The 19,395-nt window shown below is 45.2% G+C and overlaps 2 protein-coding genes across 11 annotated transcripts in view; one reads left to right on the top strand and one right to left on the bottom strand.

Annotated features, from left to right (window-relative positions):
• NT5C2 (5'-nucleotidase, cytosolic II) overlaps positions 1 to 6,933 on the top strand; it is a 101,164-nt gene extending 94,231 nt beyond the window's left edge. For all 5 annotated transcript variants that reach the window (XM_068961646.1, XM_068961645.1, XM_068961647.1 and 2 more), the window contains 8 exons: positions 765 to 806; positions 1,997 to 2,104; positions 2,371 to 2,437; positions 3,103 to 3,273; positions 4,491 to 4,542; positions 4,659 to 4,719; positions 4,863 to 5,039; positions 5,510 to 6,933. In XM_068961646.1, coding sequence (XP_068817747.1) covers positions 765 to 806; positions 1,997 to 2,104; positions 2,371 to 2,437; positions 3,103 to 3,273; positions 4,491 to 4,542; positions 4,659 to 4,719; positions 4,863 to 5,039; positions 5,510 to 5,749 — 918 coding nt within the window. In that variant the 3' untranslated portion in view covers positions 5,750 to 6,933. The remainder of the gene's footprint in view (positions 1 to 764; positions 807 to 1,996; positions 2,105 to 2,370; positions 2,438 to 3,102; positions 3,274 to 4,490; positions 4,543 to 4,658; positions 4,720 to 4,862; positions 5,040 to 5,509) is intronic.
• A 10,255-nt stretch (positions 6,934 to 17,188) lies between these two features.
• Positions 17,189 to 19,395, bottom strand: part of CNNM2 (cyclin and CBS domain divalent metal cation transport mediator 2) — a 168,280-nt gene continuing 166,073 nt past the window's right edge. For 3 of the 6 annotated variants that reach the window (XM_068961556.1, XM_068961560.1, XM_068961561.1), the window contains 2 exons: positions 18,566 to 18,739; positions 17,189 to 17,918 (listed from right to left, as the gene is read on the bottom strand). In XM_068961556.1, the coding sequence (XP_068817657.1) occupies positions 17,709 to 17,918; positions 18,566 to 18,739 (384 nt within the window). In that variant the 3' untranslated portion in view covers positions 17,189 to 17,708. Of the gene's footprint in view, positions 17,919 to 18,565; positions 18,751 to 19,395 lie in introns of all 6 variants that reach the window. The other 3 variants (XM_068961558.1, XM_068961557.1, XM_068961559.1) reach the window with 1 other exon arrangement.

Raw genomic sequence — 19,395 nt, 5'->3', positions numbered from 1 at the left:
GGTTTTCATTTTGGGGTTATTTAAAACATTTGTGCTGATTAAAATATCTTCTGTGTCTTGTGTGTCATTCTACAACTTGAAAAGTTACACCCTTTATTACATGTGTACATACGTTCCCTCCCTGTCACTGGGAGCCAGACAGCAATAGATGGTAAAAAGATGTTTTGACTCTTAGCCATCAGAATTTACTACCTCTTAAAATTTTTGCCATGATTAAAGCATATAGAAAAGCTGATTTAATTCCTTAACCTCATGTTACTTTTGCTAAGCTGGTTACAAGTTCATAGTCCTAGCAAGCTTAGTGCTCGCTAACCCTCTTTATGTAAAATGCTGATTTAGAAATCTGGTGGTTTGGAGTAAGTTGGCTTGATTGTCCTGGGAACAGTAGTAAGAGGGCCATGGTGTATTATTTCCATGTGAGTCATCAGTTTTCTCTACACCCTTATCTCAGATACCCCTTACCTCCAAATATGTGTTCCGGTCCACTTGGAGAACTTGATAGGAATATGTGGATGAATCTGTATAAAAATACCTCCTAGAAGAACCCTGTGTTCTACTGAATGTCAGAAGGCTTGCATTTGTTTGCTGTGATGAAGCATTAATTTCTAGCTTCAACTCCCATAAACTTTAGAGGAAACAAGAATGTAACAAATCTTGTATTGAAAAAGACATGTCTTATAAAAAGCTTGTGTGTGCTTTACTTAGGTGTCCTATATCTTGCAGAAGTAGTAAATGGATCTTATGTTGGATTTTCTTTTTTCCAGAAAATTATGACTTACCTGTTTGATTTTCCACATGGCCCCAAGGTACTCTCTGTAATATAACAGACTGTTGGTTTAGTAATAATGAATGCATTTAATATTCTGGAATATTGAGCATAAGGAATTGGTCAGGAGCCATCCAGAAATCGTCATTAATATTAGAAGTAATGTAGGAGCTAGTATAATTTAAAGTTGCTAGCAATTCAAAAACTTGGTAGACAGAAATAAGAGATTTGTGTGGTATTTAGTAAGATGGGATCAGAATTTTATGCCCAGGAATTATACAGAATTGCTAAATTTGTGTGGCAAAAAGGAATTTTCAGGTTGAAGGAGATAATCTTATTAAAAGAAACAGAAAATGTATATATTCTTAACAACTTCTATATTCTGCTGTTAGTAATTGCTGAGTTTTGTGTCAAAAGAACAGCTAACTTTGATACTTAGCAGAGAAGTCTTCATTGCTTCTGTATGGCCATACTTTGGTTTAATGAATACTAATCACAATTTAGGGGGCTCCCTGGTGGCCCAAATGGTAAAGAATCTGCCTGAGATGCAAGAGACCCATGTTTAGTCACTAGGTTTCTAGTCACTAGGCTTCTCTGAATAAATGTTAGTTAATGACTTTTGAGATCACCCAAAAGCACAGTATTTAGTGCTCTTTGTCTTGACCTTAAAAGGTTAAAAGCCATGGTTCCAGTTCAGGATGAAGTAATGTTAATGGGCATACCTTCCACATTAGTGCTGATTAGCCTGCAGTGCTGATTAGCCAAGGACCAGTGTGTACCTGGAACCACCATTCTGAAAGCATAACCCATAAAATTTGCTAATAATAGTTCTGTGTTAGCTATGTACTTCAGTTCTGGTGCTAAACTGCCTTTTTCTTAGTCCGTCTCTTAACATATTTGTCTTTTTGCATCTCTCCTTGGCCTCTTTGAGCCTCTTAAGCCCATTTTTAGAGTATGAGCACACTCTTTCATACATTAAATTGCTTGAAATAAATTAGTGAGTAGGTGAAACAATTTAAAATACAGAGATTATTAGAGTCATTGTTTATATTTTCATTTTGCCTGCTTTCAAAAGGATGTGGCTTATAATAAGCCACAGTATGTTTGTAATAGTGGCATTTTCTGGTTTTACTTAGTATTTATATATTGCTTTCATCCGACTTGAGATGCAACAGTAGTGCTTTCAGATTAGGAGTGATGTTTTGGCTTTCGCTGTTTCTTCCTTATCAGCCTGGGAGCTCTCATCGGCCGTGGCAGTCCTACTTTGACCTGATCTTGGTGGACGCACGGAAACCACTGTTCTTTGGAGAAGGCACAGTACTGCGTCAGGTGGATACTGTAAGTTGAGAGGATGGTCTGTTCACAAGCAGTTATCCTTCATGTTCCTCCTTCCCCACCTCCTGTTCTTCCCCCAGGAAACAGGTATTTTTAACTTACTAGCCTTATCTCCTCTTTTGAAGTTAAGACTTTTGGTTTCAATTAATACAGCTGAATAATTCAAATGAATATAATTCAAAAGTGACATTCATTTAGCTGCCTAGCCAAGTAGCATTTTTGGTGGAGATTGTGATAGCTTTACAAAATCCAGATTTCTTTTCTCACAGAAAACTGGCAAGCTGAAAATTGGTACCTACACGGGCCCCTTACAGCATGGCATCGTCTACTCTGGGGGTGAGTCGCGCGCTTTCCTTTATGTAAGTCTGTGCTTGAATCTCACTGTGAAAGCGTTGGTGTCCTCCTGACACCGTGCTACTTATGTTCTTTAGCATGCTAAAGATAGCGTCTCCTGAAGGTAAACACTTCAGTCATCTGCTAAAGAGTTGGGAGGATGGGCTTGAGAAGTCAGCATGTCCTAATTTGATTTTCACTAAAAGGACCAGTTTTTCCTGTCCTCTTCCTCTGCATATTTGAGGCATTTTCTCAGTGTTGGAATCATGTAGATGGTTGCCAAGGCCTCAAGGGGGTTTTAGGAACATAGATGCGTATCTTATTGGAATGAGAAGCAGTTGAACAAACCCAGCCTAACGGCAGGCCTGGGAGGAGAAATGGTAGTGGTGCTTTGGAGGGTTATGGTCCCTCAGGCTGAGACGTGGTTTTGTTGCTGTTGGATTTGGGGATCGAGAGCTCTGGTCAGCACAGTGGCGCTAAAGGCCTCGTCATAGAGGCAGTAAAAAGAATGATGGAAAAAGACGATGGTGAGTCTTTGTCTTAAGAAAGGTGAGCCCCTTTTCCAGTCTATTCCTCACATACTTAAAAGAATAAAATTAATCTATATACTATTTAATGGTTATGGTACTTGGAATGCTGGTTTTTATTTTCTCATTGCATTGTTTCAGGTTCATCTGATACAATTTGTGATCTTTTGGGAGCCAAGGGCAAAGACATTTTGTATATTGGAGATCACATCTTTGGGGACATTTTAAAATCAAAGAAACGGCAAGGGTGGCGAACTTTCTTGGTGATTCCTGAACTCGCACAGGAACTGCATGTCTGGACCGATAAGAGTTGTAAGGAACCATTATTCTTACTTTATGAATCTTTTCTATTGCTAGTTTATATCTTAATGGCTAGCTATGAATCAGTCCTTTTTGATGAACCATTACTTTGTATGCAGGGGGTCAGAGGTGGTCAGAGGCGGGTCCTAATATTTGAGCACCTCTTTCTCATATAGCCACATATTTCACACAAGTCCAGAATTTAGAGAGCTTATCTTGTTTCCCCTTTTTCTTGAATTCTTTTAAAATACAGAATGTTACTGCTCTGAAAACTCAGCCTGCCTCAGGTAGTAACCCTGGCTCTACCACTTAATATCTTCACGCCGTTAGGCAGATGCTGAGACACCCTATGCCTTAGTATCCTCAGATGTGAAAATGAAGATAATACCTACTATCATAAAGTTGCTGAGATTTAACTGAGGCAGTATATTTATAAAGGAGATAGAAGTAACAACCTTTCTCAACTGAGGCTCCTTGTTTGAACTTCAAAACAAAGATAATTTGATATGACTCTCAGTTCTCCCACAGATGGTAGATAAAGAATATTTGTTATATACAGTAGATGCATCACTGCCTAATTCTCTTTGGGGAACCCAGGCTGAGAAAGGCTGGAATGCTTAGCTTACAACATATTTGGCTGTTGCTATTGCTTGTAGTTCTTGGTGGGACTTTCTGGCTAGCCATGGCAACCCACTCCAGTATTCTTGCCTGGAAAATCCCATGAACAGAGGAGCCTGGCAGGCTGCAGTCCTTGGGGTCACAAAGATTCGGACATGACTGAGCGACTAACACTTCCACTTTCTTTTCAGCTTTCCACCTGTGGAACCTCAGAAATTTAGTTGATCTGGTTTTGTTTTCTGAACTTGTGACTCATTCTTTTACCCAAAAGTGAAACTGTTAACACTTGCTTTGCTGACATACCCGAGATGGGGTATGAATTGGCACTTACTAAGCTCAGAATCAGCATCCAGTTGGGAAAGTTGTATAGTTAGTGGTTTTAAGGAGGAGGAAGGGCTGTTAAAGAGGAAATTCTGGTGTCGTCTGCTGCCAGATTCCAAGCAGTGTTAATGGGTTTTCCTGAAGGTGAGGCAAGTCATTTTATACATTCACCTACAGCTTTACTTTTCAGCCATATCTGAAACCTTTTAGTTTAGTTTTTAGTAATAGTTAAAAACTAGATGCTTTTTGATTTACTTAAAACATTTTCCTTTTTTTTCCCCAAACTTTAGCACTTTTCGAAGAGCTTCAGAGCTTGGATATTTTCTTGGCTGAACTCTACAAGTAAGTTTTCTCGTATCAAAAATTTCTTCCCTAAAAACCATCTACCTCTTCAGGAGTCACCTAGATATACAAGACATCCTTTCTAGAGATTTTCACTGGATTTTTCTTGTCTCCAGGCACCTTGACAGCAGCAGCAATGAGCGCCCAGATATCAGCTCCATCCAGAGACGTATTAAGGTATCCACCAAATGGGATTTGGGAGAAAACTTGGAAAATAAACTTGAAGTGATTTCTGTATTTCATACAGGCAGTGGCACATAGCCAGTATTCAGTAAATGTCTGCTGAATGAGCTGAGCGTTAACCTTGTTCTCTGTTTTAGAAAGTAACTCACGATATGGACATGTGCTACGGGATGATGGGGAGCCTGTTCCGCAGTGGCTCCCGGCAGACCCTCTTTGCCAGTCAGGTGATGCGCTATGCTGATCTGTATGCAGCATCTTTCATCAACCTGCTGTATTACCCGTTCAGCTACCTCTTCAGAGCTGCCCACGTCTTGGTGAGTTAATACAGCCCAAGGCCACTATTTACAGTTAAGATACACTGTTAAGGCCAAGTTCTGCAACTAGCTATCTGCGTGGCACAGGAAAGTTTAGATCATTTCTTTCTAATGTGCAGAGCCCATGGCCAGGTTACATGGTTGCACAAAAAGGAGTCTGAGAAAGAATAATCAAGACAGAATGGTACAGAGTTTAACTTTACTCTGAAACTATTAGATTTAGAAGTTGCTTGAATGGTGAAGGCATTCCTATATTCTGTTAATACTACTCATCTAGATTTCAAGACTTTTTAGCTGTGAAATAGTAATTTCTCTCCCATCTTGCCAGTTTTAGACTATAGTATCTGATCTGGCACAGTTCTGAGGGCTTGGGAGTTTCTGTGCGGCCACCTAACACAGGCAGAGGGCTTAGGACCTGGGAGACAGCTGTGTCTCTTCCGCCTGCTTTCTGAACTTTGGCTTTGTTGTAGATGCCTCATGAGTCCACAGTGGAGCACACACATGTAGATATCAATGAGATGGAGTCCCCTCTCGCCACCCGGAACCGCACATCAGTGGATTTCAAAGATACCGACCACAAGCGGCACCAGCTGACACGGTCGATCAGTGAGATTAAGCCCCCCAACCTCTTCCCACTGGCCCCCCAGGAAATCACACACTGCCATGACGAAGATGATGATGAGGAGGAGGAGGAGGAAGAGGAGGAGTGAGGAGAAAGATGCTGAGCACTCATTACACAAGTCCTGGCAGGACTCACAGGAGCAAAGGATGTCATTGTGTGGGTCCTAGTGGGGGGTGGGAGTGGGTTCCATCAAAGGTACATCTGGAAAGTTTCTGAAGACTAAATATTCTAATCATAGGGAGATACTTGTTTTAGTTTTGTGTGTCTGCACTCTTTGCAGATGGTTCAAAATTGGAGTCTGTATTGGAGGAAAGTAAGGGTAAAGCTGGGCTGAACTGCATGCAGCTGGCTCCATCATGGCTTTGTGACGCGGTTTCCTTGCTTGTTTCATCATTGGTGTGTGTCAGTGTATTATCCAGATACATATGGGTGGCGAAGGGTCTCAGTGGAGCAAGGACGCCAGTGGGAAGATGTGATCCAAAAATGTTATGGTACAAATTGTGCTCTTACTCCGAAATCCCATCTTTTCAGTGCATTGCATAAGTATTGTATATCAGTGGAGAAATATATTTCCATTATCAAATGTAGTCTTGTGTTAAGGTCAGGGTTTCTTTACAAGCTTTCGGGTGTTTTCCATGACTCTGGTAAGGCTGCTGTCAGTGGCTTTGCAGGAGTGTTCTCTACTTGCTGTAGGGCTGGTCTGGAATGGACTGTAGTGATTGCATTTTGAGGCAAAAGTCTTCATCCACATCAACAGTATTTAGATTGATAGCAAAAAGTGGAAAAAAAAAAAAAAATCCACCCTGCCCCAAATGGTCTTTTTCCCACCTGAGGTAAATCTGTGGAAAGAATTTAGCTAAAAGAGGACAAAAGAGCGAGTCACCAGAAAAGAACAGAGCCTCCTTCTTCTTTACCATAAGTGAGTAAAATTCATTAATGTGGGCCATACAGGTAGCTCATGCCACCCCATTCCAGCCTTCTCTATCCTCTTTGTCTTTTAAACTCAAGCATTAGAGGGTGGGAAGAGGGCTTTTTTGTGAGTCAGAACCATTTACGAAACAGAGGGCACAATCAGTGTGAATAAATTCACTTCAGACTCCCAAGTGAAATCATCACTTCTTGTCGCTTGGAACAAGAATGGGTCATTACTGTACACTTGAAGGTATTATAACTGCCTCTTCAGAACAGTGAACCTTGTTACAACATTGTGTAGACGCTCACTTTAACCTTCATATGTTTCTTCCATTCTTACTGTTATTTGTCAACACGGGACGGTAGATTAGCTGCTCTAGAATCAATAAAGTATAATATTTCTAATACTGACTTTGAGCCCTTCCTTAGCACAACTATAGACTGCTAGTTCAGGTGGGTTTAGGTTTGACTAAGTGATATCAACTTGACTTTCTCTTAAAGGAAATATAGTCTAGTGTGATTAATGGCCAAATTTATAGCACTTAAATGGGCCTCAGTTTTTTAATGTAAACTATTTTGGTACAGGACTATAATGTGGGGCTTTTTTCCAAAAGTCATTTTATAGGTAAGGGAACACAGCTCAGTAACTTAGCTAAGGCCATATTACTTTACTGCTTTCAATATATGTGGCTTTGCATCATCACATCAAGGCATGTGCATCTGATAACTATTAGGAATTCAATGCTGCTTTTAAAGTGTTAGGTTGGAAATGCTATTGCAGATAGCAATTACATACTGCTCCTGTTTTAAATGGTAGCAAATGTGGTCACCCCAGATATTAATTATTCTCATTCAAGATGAAGATGTTGCCCAGTATGACAATGTCTTCAGTGATCCCAAAGCCATATAGTCTCTGGCTGACTTAGTACCTTTACATATTCTCCCTGTTAGAGTAAGGACCAACAAGCTCACATTGCTTTAAGGTACCACCCATTTTGAATTATTTTATTCACATAAGATCTCACCTAAGAATTTCTTTTCAGCTAGATGAGTCTCTGATAGTGGGTCCAAAGACTGAGAAGTGAAAAAGCACACTCCTGAAATAAGAATTCCACTATTGGTCACAGCTTTCTTCAGGACCACCAAAATATATTTTAAAGACCCAGGATTCCATGAGTCTGAAACCCAGAGCAGAACTGTTGCCTCTCTGCATGTTATTCATTTTTGTTGGGAGAGTGCTGGGGAGTAAGTGGCCCATGGGCAGCTGGCTACTCAGAGTAGCTATAACTGGACTTGTTAAAACGTGAGTTTCTCTGTTGTTAATAATTAAGGAAGTTAAATTATAATAAAACTGTAATTTTCTTTTAGAAAAAGCAAAAAATTTAAGGTGTTTAGGCTGAGAGGAAGCTCTCCCAACTCTTCAGAGTTTGTTTCCTGGGTATATGGTGAACACCACTTACTTTCAGACTCTAAGGCCCTAGGCACCCCAGCATATCCAGCAGCTGGTCAGAACACAGCCCAGCCTCTGCAGAAGGACGCACCTGCACGCACATCTCTACAGAGGTGGTCAGGCAAAACTCGAATGGTGTACTTTAGATAAGTTACTGAGAGCCAAGAAAGTTTAGTGTTCTGTTCAGACCTTAAGATCCTTTGAGACCTAAAATAACCTTTCTAAGGTGCTTTTAGGAAAAGCAGGTCTTAACAGAACAGCTAAGAGCTACAAATCCTTTCGACATGTTAGTGTTGTTTTTAAGCAACCACTTTAAAAAGCCACTTGCAGTGACATGTCAGATTTAAAAGTACTTTGTCCATGTTTAGATATTCCTAAATCAGATTTATTTGTTTAAGAAATATTTTGTCAGCAACTTTAAAGCCCTGCAATTTTTCCAAGGCTGCCACAGCATTTAAAAATACTCCGCTTATTCACCACAAATAGCCTGAGACAAACAACGGCATATCTAAGTCTACATTAAGGGTAGGAGCCTTGTCCACATTCCACATTATGGAAACTATTTAACCTTTCTTTGATGGTGGGAAAAATGATAACTATGATCTAACTATTGCCATACACTTAATCCCAACTCTTCAGTTCAGTAGTTTATGTCTCAACACTTAGGTTTCTCATGACATTCTTTCTTGGTGACGAGCATAGAGCTATTCTTAAAGTTTTTCCTCAAATGGAACAATTTTAAATGATACGCAGCTTTGGGAGGCCCTGAAAATGAAGCCTCAACCATGGGGCTACCTGAGAAGCCTTGAAAAAAAGACTCGGTGCATGGCCGCCAGGGAGGACATGCGCACGCACAGCAGCCAGGTGGGCTCCCAGAACCCCCACGGCCCCAGCCCACGCCCCCGGAGCAGGAGAGCAGCAGCACTCACTGCAGAGCGCGGCGTTCTCTGCTGAGCGTGGAGGCCCAGCAGAGGGCGAGTCATCTATGGAGAGAGCATTCACCTGCAGAACGAACAAGGCTGTTTTTCTGTTTAGCCTGGCAATTTCAAGCATTGCTCCCCTGCCCTCAGACATCATGTCTTCCTCCCAAGGCCACAACTATCTGACTTATTCCCACAAAGGTAGATAAAAATTAAAATATAAACAATAGTTTAAGTGCCTTTAAAGAGCTTTAACCCAAAAAAAGGACTCCTGAGTGAACACAGAACACTTCCTCTCAAGCTCATCAACTCTTAACTATAAATAATTCTATTTTCTAATTTAAAATGACAGAAAATTTTGGTCTAGTCACTGCCCATAAAATACCTTTGCTCCACTTTATGGATTAGACAGATTGGTTCATGAATCAAATTAGGTACATATATATTCACCGAAATGCCCTGGTCTCCCACTGTGCTCTTCCCAAAGCCGTGTTTGGCCGGGACTATAGATGAGGCTGAAGAGTCTAGGCCAATGGAAACCGCATCACACACACACGAGCCCAAGCAGCTGAGTGCACAGTCTTCACATGAAAGACAGCATTAGTCCTTCCAAGTCTCACAAGTTCCTGAGATAACTGGAAAGAGGACTTGTCACGCACACCTTCCCAGCACTGAAAAATATTAAGTGTTCAGTGTTTGCGAGAGGGTTTGCACCAAAGATAATGTTTAGTTTGTGGGTATGGGAATTTTGAAGCAAGTAACTTTGTTTTTGGACCCACTGCCCTCGGGTTAGTGATGTGTTAGAGTTGTCACAGGGAAGCTGGCTTAATCTAAAATTCCTGCCATGTGTAAGCCTACTGTTTGAGTGCTTCATAGTCGCTCATATCCTAGCAGGAAAAGCTCTCTGACAAAGAATTCTGGTACCCAATTCTGCCTGCATCTTTACGCCTCACAGTCATCCACTAGGGGAGATGTCATGCCACCAGAATGTCACAGAGAGGCACTATAACCACTGCTTTGTTCTGGGACTTTTTGAAAGAGCAGAGATGTGAGGATCTTGGAGGGAAAACGATAAAACAATCATACAAAGAAGCCAAACATTTATTAGCCATCTCATATAATGAAACATTTTGGCTTTAATAAGGAATTATCTATTAAATTGCCTTCAGAAAGTGTGTTTCCAGAAATCAACTCCAGGCTACAAAAAGGTCATTTGTACTGGTCACTTTCTCTACAAGACCATCTGATCACTATCTTTGTCCTCAGAAGTGCTGGGTTACCGAGAGGCACTGGAGAGCATAATGCATGAGATGAAATAAAAACCCCAGAGTTTTTATCATGATACAGCTCAGGAATGAACCAACATGCAGGCAACCCCATGGATGCAAAGGGAAGGCTTAGGCAAACCTCATCTTCACAGTAGGAAAAATGACATTTTCCTTTGAGGATTTCCTGATTTGAGCTCAGGACTCACCTAGGCAAAGTGAGTAAAGCAGGAAAAACTAAGCAAAGCAGCGAACTGGGAGCAGACATGCTAGAGAGAATTCCTTCCCTAGCCCTGCTTTCTGCTCTTCTAAGGAGAGCAAACAGGCTCCCATAAGATAACACTTAGCTGGGATGTAGCTCTACCTTTTTCCACTTTCAAGAAATTGGGGGTGATGACCGGGGAGGTGGGAGAGGTGGTTAGGTCAGGTGGTGTCTTAGCCAGGTTTGTCAGCAGTTCTTCACTAAAATGTCTCCAGTCCACAGGACTAGTGTAAGTAAAACAGATCAAGAACATCATGGTTAAAGCAATATGGTAGGAAAAACAAGGGACTAGTCATTGAGAAGTTCAATTCTCAGAAGAATGTAGAACTGAGACAGAGGGGAGGTAAAAAGGAATCCAAAAGGATGTGGTCTAGGAATAGATCACAAAGGGTCCGTGAACCTCGATCGGAAGATCTTCAGGATCTGGTCACGTGAGCGAGGAGGGTAAGGAGGAGGATGGGGCTCACACAGGAATCAGGCAGGCCCACGGAATCCTGAAGAGCATCCGACCATGACTCACCACACTCATGCCCTTGATTTTAACTTGGTAGACCATCTGTGCCTCTTGCAACCATTGGCTTAGGCTTCCCATCACAGAGAAAGATCTGCAGAGCCATTTTCATCTTTAAGAGCCAACTGAGAGGCTTGGATGAGGCCTCTGGGCTTGCCTAGGAAAAAACAGTTAAAGATATTTGCCAGCTGAAATGCGTTTTTAGTGGTGGAGCTGCAAATGTCTGGGGAAGTTTCAGTGGGTACCCCAGCATCTTTATCTAAAATGAACTGATGGGGAACAGATTACGATCCTTGAAAAAGAGAACACAGCCCTGCTGTTGGCTGGAAGTTGGTGTACTAGGCTGGAAGTTGGAGGCTCAAGTTCTAGCACCTGCTTCTCTCTTAATGTAAGACTTGGTAGTGTACATTCAAAGGAAATGCCCTGCTGTGTTGCCTTGGTGACAGTCAATCCCAGCTTTCCCACTAGGCCTGTGTTGGCAGAAGTGATAGGGGAGAGAGGGAACACACATTCGCTAGAAGGGTGAACAGAAATCATTTATCTAAATAGAATAATAGAAATGAACAAAAACCTTTTAAAACAATCACAAAATTTACAAATAAATTGATACAAAATAAATAGATTGTAAATCTACAACATCATTTGAATTATAAAATGCATTCATTATGACAATCAGCTCATGAAACCTATACATGTCGTTTGTGCTTATTTAGGTTTATGGACACAGCTCTAGATAATTGTGTTCAGAAAACTCTGCTGCTGCAAAGCATGAAATGTACACTATGATACAGTGCGTAAAGACTAAGGAGGGTAGAAATCAGACTGAAAGCAGGTCTTCTGTGAGGCGCCAAGGCAGTGCTGGCATTGGACCTCAAAACCAAGAAAAGGCATCTCAGAAGCCTGGGCAGGCAGCTTCCCCGGTGCACAGAGATGGATCCTGTGATCCAAGGTGGGAATTGGAGATCATCTCTGTTGTGGGGCCAGGCCACCAACCTGGCTTCGGAGTGTGGGAGTGGAGGCCCTGGCCTCAAAGCCATGCTGTACCACTGCCTAGAGAACAGACCCGGTCACCACAAAACCACCTCTAAAGTACTTCACAGAGGTCCCTGAAGAGGCCCTGCCGTGGAGTACGAGACCTGCCTCCATCCTCATCTCAAAACACTTGCTGTCAGGAACAGAGGTGGGTCCAATAAAGGGCCTGGCACACTAGGACCAACGTAAGAGACGAAAACAAACAAAACTCCTTCTCACCCACTCTGAGAGACAACAGAACCCTGGGCTCCATGGATGAGGGGCTCGGGAACGGATCTCATCTCAGTCACAGACGATGCACTAACAGTAGAGGCGTATGTACATAATAAATAATAATATAAAATAAAGCATATACATTTGTGGACTTAAAGGACTCCGGAAACGAAAAGTCAATGGACTGACGCGTTCCACCTTCACAGTAGACTTTAGACATGGGGAGTAATGAACCAGGGTGAGGCTGGGCTCTCGGGAATGAGAGTCCTGAGGCCTTCCTCTTTTCTCCCTCTCCCTTCTGCTCTGTGAGCCTGAAACCAGCTGTTTATACCCAAGGGGCCTGCGCCTCCCAACCTAAGGGCAGGCACCCAGGGTCCTCCAGGTCCACACTTGATAGTTCTCTCCAGGGTAAGTCTGAAGAGGAATACGGGCCCACTTCTCAAATGAATCCTTGTTGGTCAGATGTGAGCAAATCCAGAAGATATGCTGCCAATGAACACAGTACTCTCAGTCATTCTTCCAAGTTCATGTCTGATACCCAGTGGGTATTCAAACTTGAAAATGGGTACTCAAGTTTTATACTGCGTGTTGGATCTGTGTACATATAAACCTTGGCACGCAAACTCCTAGCACTTTACTCTCTTGCCACTTGGAACCTTTTGTTTCCATGTTGCTTCAAGCACAGCCCGATATTTAAAACAATTCTTCTGAGATGATGTCAGTGGCTCTAGCATATACAGAGAGAAAGCTTACTTGAGCCGAGTCAACCACAGAAGTCTGCAAAGAAGGTCCCCAGCCCCAGATGGTGGGATGGAAAGCTGCCTCAAGTGCTGCAGCTGCTGTGAACTGCCCTCTTCCCTCCTGTTCTCAGGGCTGACCAGGGACTCCTGGCATCTCCAGACAGGGCAGGAGGAAAGCCAGCTCATAAGCGCTCCCTGTAGGAAGGATGCCTGGACGTGCTGGAGGTGGAAGGCCCACCGTCACAGCCTTGAGCAATCTTGACTTGGGCACAGAGGCAATGAACAGCAAATGAACAACATTCCCCAAACTCATGTCTTCTAACAGCCCACTCAAATACAAAAGAAATGTGGAAAGGTAAAAATCTGCAAATGGCCCTGAGGTATAAAAATCCACTGAGTAGGTTGCTCACTGATAACATTTACATGGGAAGAGTTTCTGAATTCCCAATCACTTTCATATTGAACTTCTTAAATCCCCCCTAATTCTGCATTAACCTGCCAGCCCTCCAAGATGCCCTTGCTAGCCTGAAGCACCACTAGTCTGGAGGCCATAACACAACCACACCTGACCTGAGTGGGACCAGAGCCCATGTCCTCAAGTAAGAAAGTGAGCAGTGGCACTTCAGAAAGCTCCACGCCCTGAACTGCCCAGCTCAGTCTGGCAGTCCCCACCGCTCTGCAAGAAAAACCATCTCCAGGATCCAAGTGGAGAGGGGAGTTGTTCCCGCCCTCGTGCTAACAAGGAGCTGGTGTCATGGGACATGCCCCAGGCCAATCCTTCCTGGTGGCCTCCTGCTTAGAAGCCCAGGGAACAAGGTGAGCACCTTCCTGTGCCAGCCCAGGTGAGTCCTCTGCCTGGACTGGGCCCTGGAGAACACTGGCGGGACGCTGGTCTCCTGGCCCAGGAAAGGAGAAAGTGGTCAGATCCCTGGCTGGTTTTCAGAAGGCGACAGGGTTGGGTTTTGTTTTTGACCAGCCATGACACGGGCTCAGGGGGCCAGGGCCTACTTCGGTCTGCTCCTCGACTTGAGGTAATTTGAGGACAGAAGTTCATGGTCCCTGCTTAGCCCAAATTCCTGTTGCTTCATTTCCTAAGGGAAATGTACTTTTTGTACCTAGCACTGTTTTCCAAGACATGGAAAAGCTGGTCCTTTAACTGTATGGTACCGGGGACAGCACAGGTCAATATATTCACAGTTAATGTTCCATAATAGTGTGAAGTTTTACATTCAACATGTGCACAGAAGTTCCTTGAAATAATATTAGGAAATGGCAAGATGCCCTATTCTTCCCACCGAGGGAAGACAATCCTGTCAGCATGGGCACTGAGCTCTCTTCCAGAAGTGAGGTGAGGAGGGAGGGGAGGGAAGTTACATGGGGTGCCCTTTCAAATTCAAATTATGTAAGAACCAAGGCTTAAGCTAACTATAAGTTGACTAACATCCCAATTTCCATGCACGAATCTTAAGGTTCTGTTCTCCTAAAAGTTTAAACACTTGATTTTGGACTTGCCTGATGTGCAAGATGAACAGAGAATTAAGAGAGAGAGAACCTCTAAAGCACGAGGAAGTCTCATTTATGAAGAAAAAGATTGTCCTGGGAACACCTGGATACCAGAATCTAGTTACAGGAGGAAACTTCAGGATGCCAGAATGGCTGCTCAGGAGCACGAGGTGGCCCTGTCTGGTCCCTCAGAGCCAGGGCTCACTGCAGGGGCCCCAGAGGACGCTGAATAGCAGAGCAAGGCCCTGGGCTGGACGGTAGGGCTCCCACATGAGTCAGAACCCCAGGCCCTGTGTCTGCTCCTTGACCCACTTCCTCACCCACGCTTACAAAGCCAGCAGCCCAAGGAGAGGACGATCCACCGGTGGTGCTAAGGACTGGCCACCACACATCAAGATCTCAATTATCTGCCCTGCTCCCGTTTATAGACACGAAGCTCAAGTCATTCTCCTGCTTGCCTGCCTCACAGAAGCAATAAGCCATCATCTCTCCTTCAATAGCCTGAAGTTAGTTTCCAGAAGGAAAGTGGGCTCTGGAAGAGATATCTATCACCCAGATGTTGAGTGTTACCATCTGAAGGGTCCTAAGCTTTCCCCAAAGAAGATGTAACTGTTGCCAAACGTTAGCTTTCATTCCTTCAGGGACCAGACAGGACCTACTTGGGATTCCCTGTTGCTATAAAACAGTGTGAAAAAGATAAAGAGTAGTTTATAGAAAATAAATACGAACTTGGGAGACTAAAATTTCATCCTCCAGGAGCCCCACGGCAAAGCCCTCCTGCCACCAGCTCCTTTAGAGAGGACTTTTCAAAGAGCCACACTGAGCAGGTATTGGCAGTGTGGACAAGTTATCCATTTCTCCCTGAAGCCAAGGAGCCAGCAGCTGGAATCCTCTCACCAGGGCTTTAGGATTCTCAGAGGAGCAGGTGGACTCCAAAAAAGATCCAACACACTAACAGTGATTCCAGAGGCTCCTTCCAGGAGCAACGCACCTAGAGATGGACTGTGTGGGGAGGCAGATCGAAGCAGATAGGCCAGGGGAAGCTGATGGGTGGAGATCCTGGAGGCCAGAGGTACCATGGGCTTGGCAGCCTGGCTCCACTGGGACAGCACGTGCTGTCCTGGCCCAGAGTGTGGCCTGGGGGCTAGGGCAGAGAAACCTTCCCCAGAAAGGCCCAGGTTTCCCTTATTACAGGGAACTCGCATTTCTGCATGCCCCCCTACACAGACAATCCCAGTTCCAGAGTCTCATCACGCTGGCAGTGTGCATCACGCTGGCTGCTCAGCTCAATGCATCTTAAGAAAGCAAGACCTTTACACTTTATGTCAAGCCTGACGGTGGCAGTGCCATCCCATTGGTGGCATCTTGGGTGCTGGCAGCAGGCCACTCAGCCCCTAAGGGGGCACCCCAGTGACTTCTACCAAATGAGGCAGTACTTCCCTCACCAAGGAACATGGCACCTTCTGGGAAGATGCTCCAGGACCGACGTACCAGGGGAAGCCATGCACCGGGCACGCACGCGACCCTGGAGCCACCGCGCTGCTCCCTGGGAGGCAAGCCCAGTGTGTTTCTGGTACTTCCCCCACAGCTCCCACCCACCAACGCCCAGCCTGGGGTGCACGGTCCTACCTGGAGGAAGGAGAAGAAACTGCCGCTTAGCCCCGGGGCTTCCCTTCGAGCAGTGAGACCCGGTGGAGAAAATGCTATCTTCTTGCCTAGAGACTGGACACAGCGCGGACTGATGGGTCTACATGAAAACTGTGGTCAGTAGGAAGTCACTTCAGTTTATGAATGTTGCCCCCAAAATGCACATATCCCTTGGGTTAACACTTAAAACACAGCTAAGAGTTAAGAATTCAGTCATTCAAGAAATACCTCCTGACATTGATCTCACTACATGTGATGAATCTGGTATTAAAATAAGACAGAGACGCACATGAAATGGCCATGACACACATTTGGTTTCTGAATCCCTGTTTGGGACCAAACTGACCCTGGCTGTTACAGGCAGCCTCTCTGGCATGGGCCGAGTCCGAGGCGGAGGCACAGAGGTCCTCGGGTGGGGACACACAGCCCCTGCTGGGCCACATGGGCCCAGGGCTGAGGGGAAGAGGGACAGTTGGCTCCCTGGATGGAGGGGCAGGGGCTGGCAGTCCCCGGAGTTCCCTCCGTGAGACACGTGGGTCGACGTGCCTTCTCGGCGGGGCGCAGAGCACAGCTGGAAGGTCTGACTGCTTTTCTAACAACCACATACCGTCCCAGCAGGAAGGGCAGGAGTGTGGACGACACACCTCGAGTTTACTCGAGAACTCCGTAGATTTCCATTTGGCATCTGTGTAGCAGCATCTTGGGTTAACAAGAGCAAGGCTGGGGGTGGGGTGGGATGACGGCGCTCTGGAGGTTCAGATGGGGAAGAGGCCTGGCGGAGCCAGAGGTCCCAGGCTGGGGGAATGTTGGGGGGGATCCACCCTGGCCTCTTGCAAAAATAAACCATCAGTTTAAAATTCATTAACATTCATTTTGGTGATAAAAAAAATTCCTTAGAGTGGGAGCAAAATCGCATTCCAAGCAAATGTTAAACCTTTCTGAGGGAAGAGACACCATTAAACATTAACTTAAAACAACACTGAGCTCAGAGAAGCAACTGTGGGTCCCTGTTTGGGCTCCACCACAGGGCCGACAGCCTTCACAGGTCTGTGTCATTCATCCTTCAAGTTCAACAGCGACACCCACTGGGGCACAGAGGAAGGGTGCCCCTCCCTGGGGCGGTGGGGAGGGAGAGCCCAAGGGAGGCCACTGGAGGGACAAGTCCATCCTCTTACGGTCACATCATGGGGTCACAGCAGAGTTCAGACAGAACAACCTAAAACTCTGCAAAAGACACTTTTTAAAAACATGATCTCTCGGAAAAAATAAATCGCGACAATTTTCAACTTCATGCAAATCGAGGGAGGAGGAGAGTGAATAATGATAAAAGGTACAGCTGAAAAAATAAACATGATTCTATTTGGGTGGAAGAAGTTCATCTCCATAATCTCGAAATGCCACGCCCTGGCTGTCGACTTCCTGTCTCCGGTTTCCATGCCTGCCCTCCCCAGCCTCCTCTGCTGCTTCCAGGAAGGGGACAGAGTCTTTGGTGTCAGGACGTTGCAGGATGCAGCATGGCACACAAGCTCACACTAGTGGGATTCACGGTCGGACGGCGGGAGGCCGGCAGCCTGGTGTGGGGGCCGGGCGCCCTAGATGGCGCCTTCGCTGTGCAGGCTGTGGTTGGCCTTGGTGTGCGTCACACAGTTCTGTTCGTTGAGCAGGTTGGCCGTCTCATCCGGCAACCCGTCGTGCAGCTCCGTAAGAGTCAATTCGATTTTAGTGTTTTCACTGTCTGAAGACTGAGGAGTCTTGTCCATCCGGGATGCCATCAAGGCATTTTGGTATTGCTGTCTTGAGATCTGGGGCCAGGAGATGGTACAGAAAACAAACCAAGATAATATTTTTAGGCTATCTTTTCTCCACATGGCAGTACATTTATTATACCTTATATCCCCTGAAGGGCCCAAGTAGTTGCCCTAGGTGAAAACCATTCTTCAGTCACTTTTTACAGTTCATGTTGACTCTATGAACAGGTCAGTTTATACTGGTATAAGCTATATCCAAAGTTTGTCTCAAAATTCCACCCAGACTAGAAAATGGAGACAGGCTTCCATCAGCTAAAGCTGGCTCATCCCCTCAAAGCCATTTTTATTCCAGACTGAGAAAAAAGCTCTGTCTCGGGGGAGGAGGTAAGCCGAGGGTTCTCCCTAGCAAATCTTCCAAGTTTCTCAGAAGTCCGTGAAGACTGGCTGAAAAGGTTTCCTCTTTTTCTTACCATCTCCAGCTCTCACTCCCTGAAAAAGAAAGCTACATCTGATTTGGCAGCTCACTGGACAGAGCCAGGGAGATCAATGGTCTTCCCCGGCGGAGGCAGGGGCCCAGGAGCTAGAGGCAGGGCCCACGCAAAATGACCAAGGAAGGCTCCGTGCAGGGGCCAGGGAGCCACCTGCTCACAAGGGAAGCAGACCTTCCCCTGCCAGGCCCAGCCGGGCCACCCTTCCCTCACCTTAACAAACTGGAGATCGGAGAGGGCTCGCACTGAGTAGTCGGGGATGTAGACCTGGAGGAATGCAGAGTTGAGCTGATTGTTGCTACTCCCCAGAGTCGGCGTTACCGCATCAATTCGGTCGCTGCGACTAAGAGAGTCCGAGTGATTCAAGCCGCACGGGCGAGGAGGTGACTTGTTTTCACCTGGAAAAGGAGGGAAAAAAAAAACCAGCTGCCTTTTAAGTGAGGTCAGATGTCACTCAAAGTCAGCTCTTTATTTTCCACGTAAAGTAATAAACAAGCTCAACTGCAGGGTCTCTGACAGCATGCTCACAGCTTCTCCTGCAACAGATTCCCAGCCCCATCCACATGAACACACTGAGTCTCCAATAAGTAAAGATCCGTGGCTGCAAGCTATGTCAGGGGAGGTGAGGCCCCAGACACAGAAGCTACTTGATAAAGGCCTAGGCTGCAGGAAGGCAGCACAGCATCATTTTGCCAGGAGCAAAAACACTTGAGAATGTTCCTAAGTCAGTATGTGTTTTTAAAGGATCAAAACAGGTCTATCTGTTCATACTTCTCAGCCAATCCTGTGATCTTTGCCTCTGACCCCAGTAAAATCCCTGAAAGGCAGCCTCAGGACGTCTCAGGATTTTAAGCACCCTCAGTTCAGTTCAGTTGCTCAGTCGTGTCCGACTCTTTGAGACCCCATGAATCACAGCACACCAGGCCTCCCTGTCCATCACCAACTCCTGGAGTTCACTCAAAGTCATGTCCATGGAGTCGGTGATGCCATCCAGCCATCTGATTCTCTGTCATTCCCTTCTCCTCCTGCCCCCGACCCCTCCC

This window comes from Capricornis sumatraensis, chromosome 23, assembly GCF_032405125.1.
Source record: "Capricornis sumatraensis isolate serow.1 chromosome 23, serow.2, whole genome shotgun sequence".
Taxonomy (NCBI): Eukaryota; Metazoa; Chordata; class Mammalia; order Artiodactyla; family Bovidae; genus Capricornis; species Capricornis sumatraensis.
Note: the sequence above shows the minus strand (reverse complement) of the source record. Positions and strands in the feature narration are given on the sequence as shown.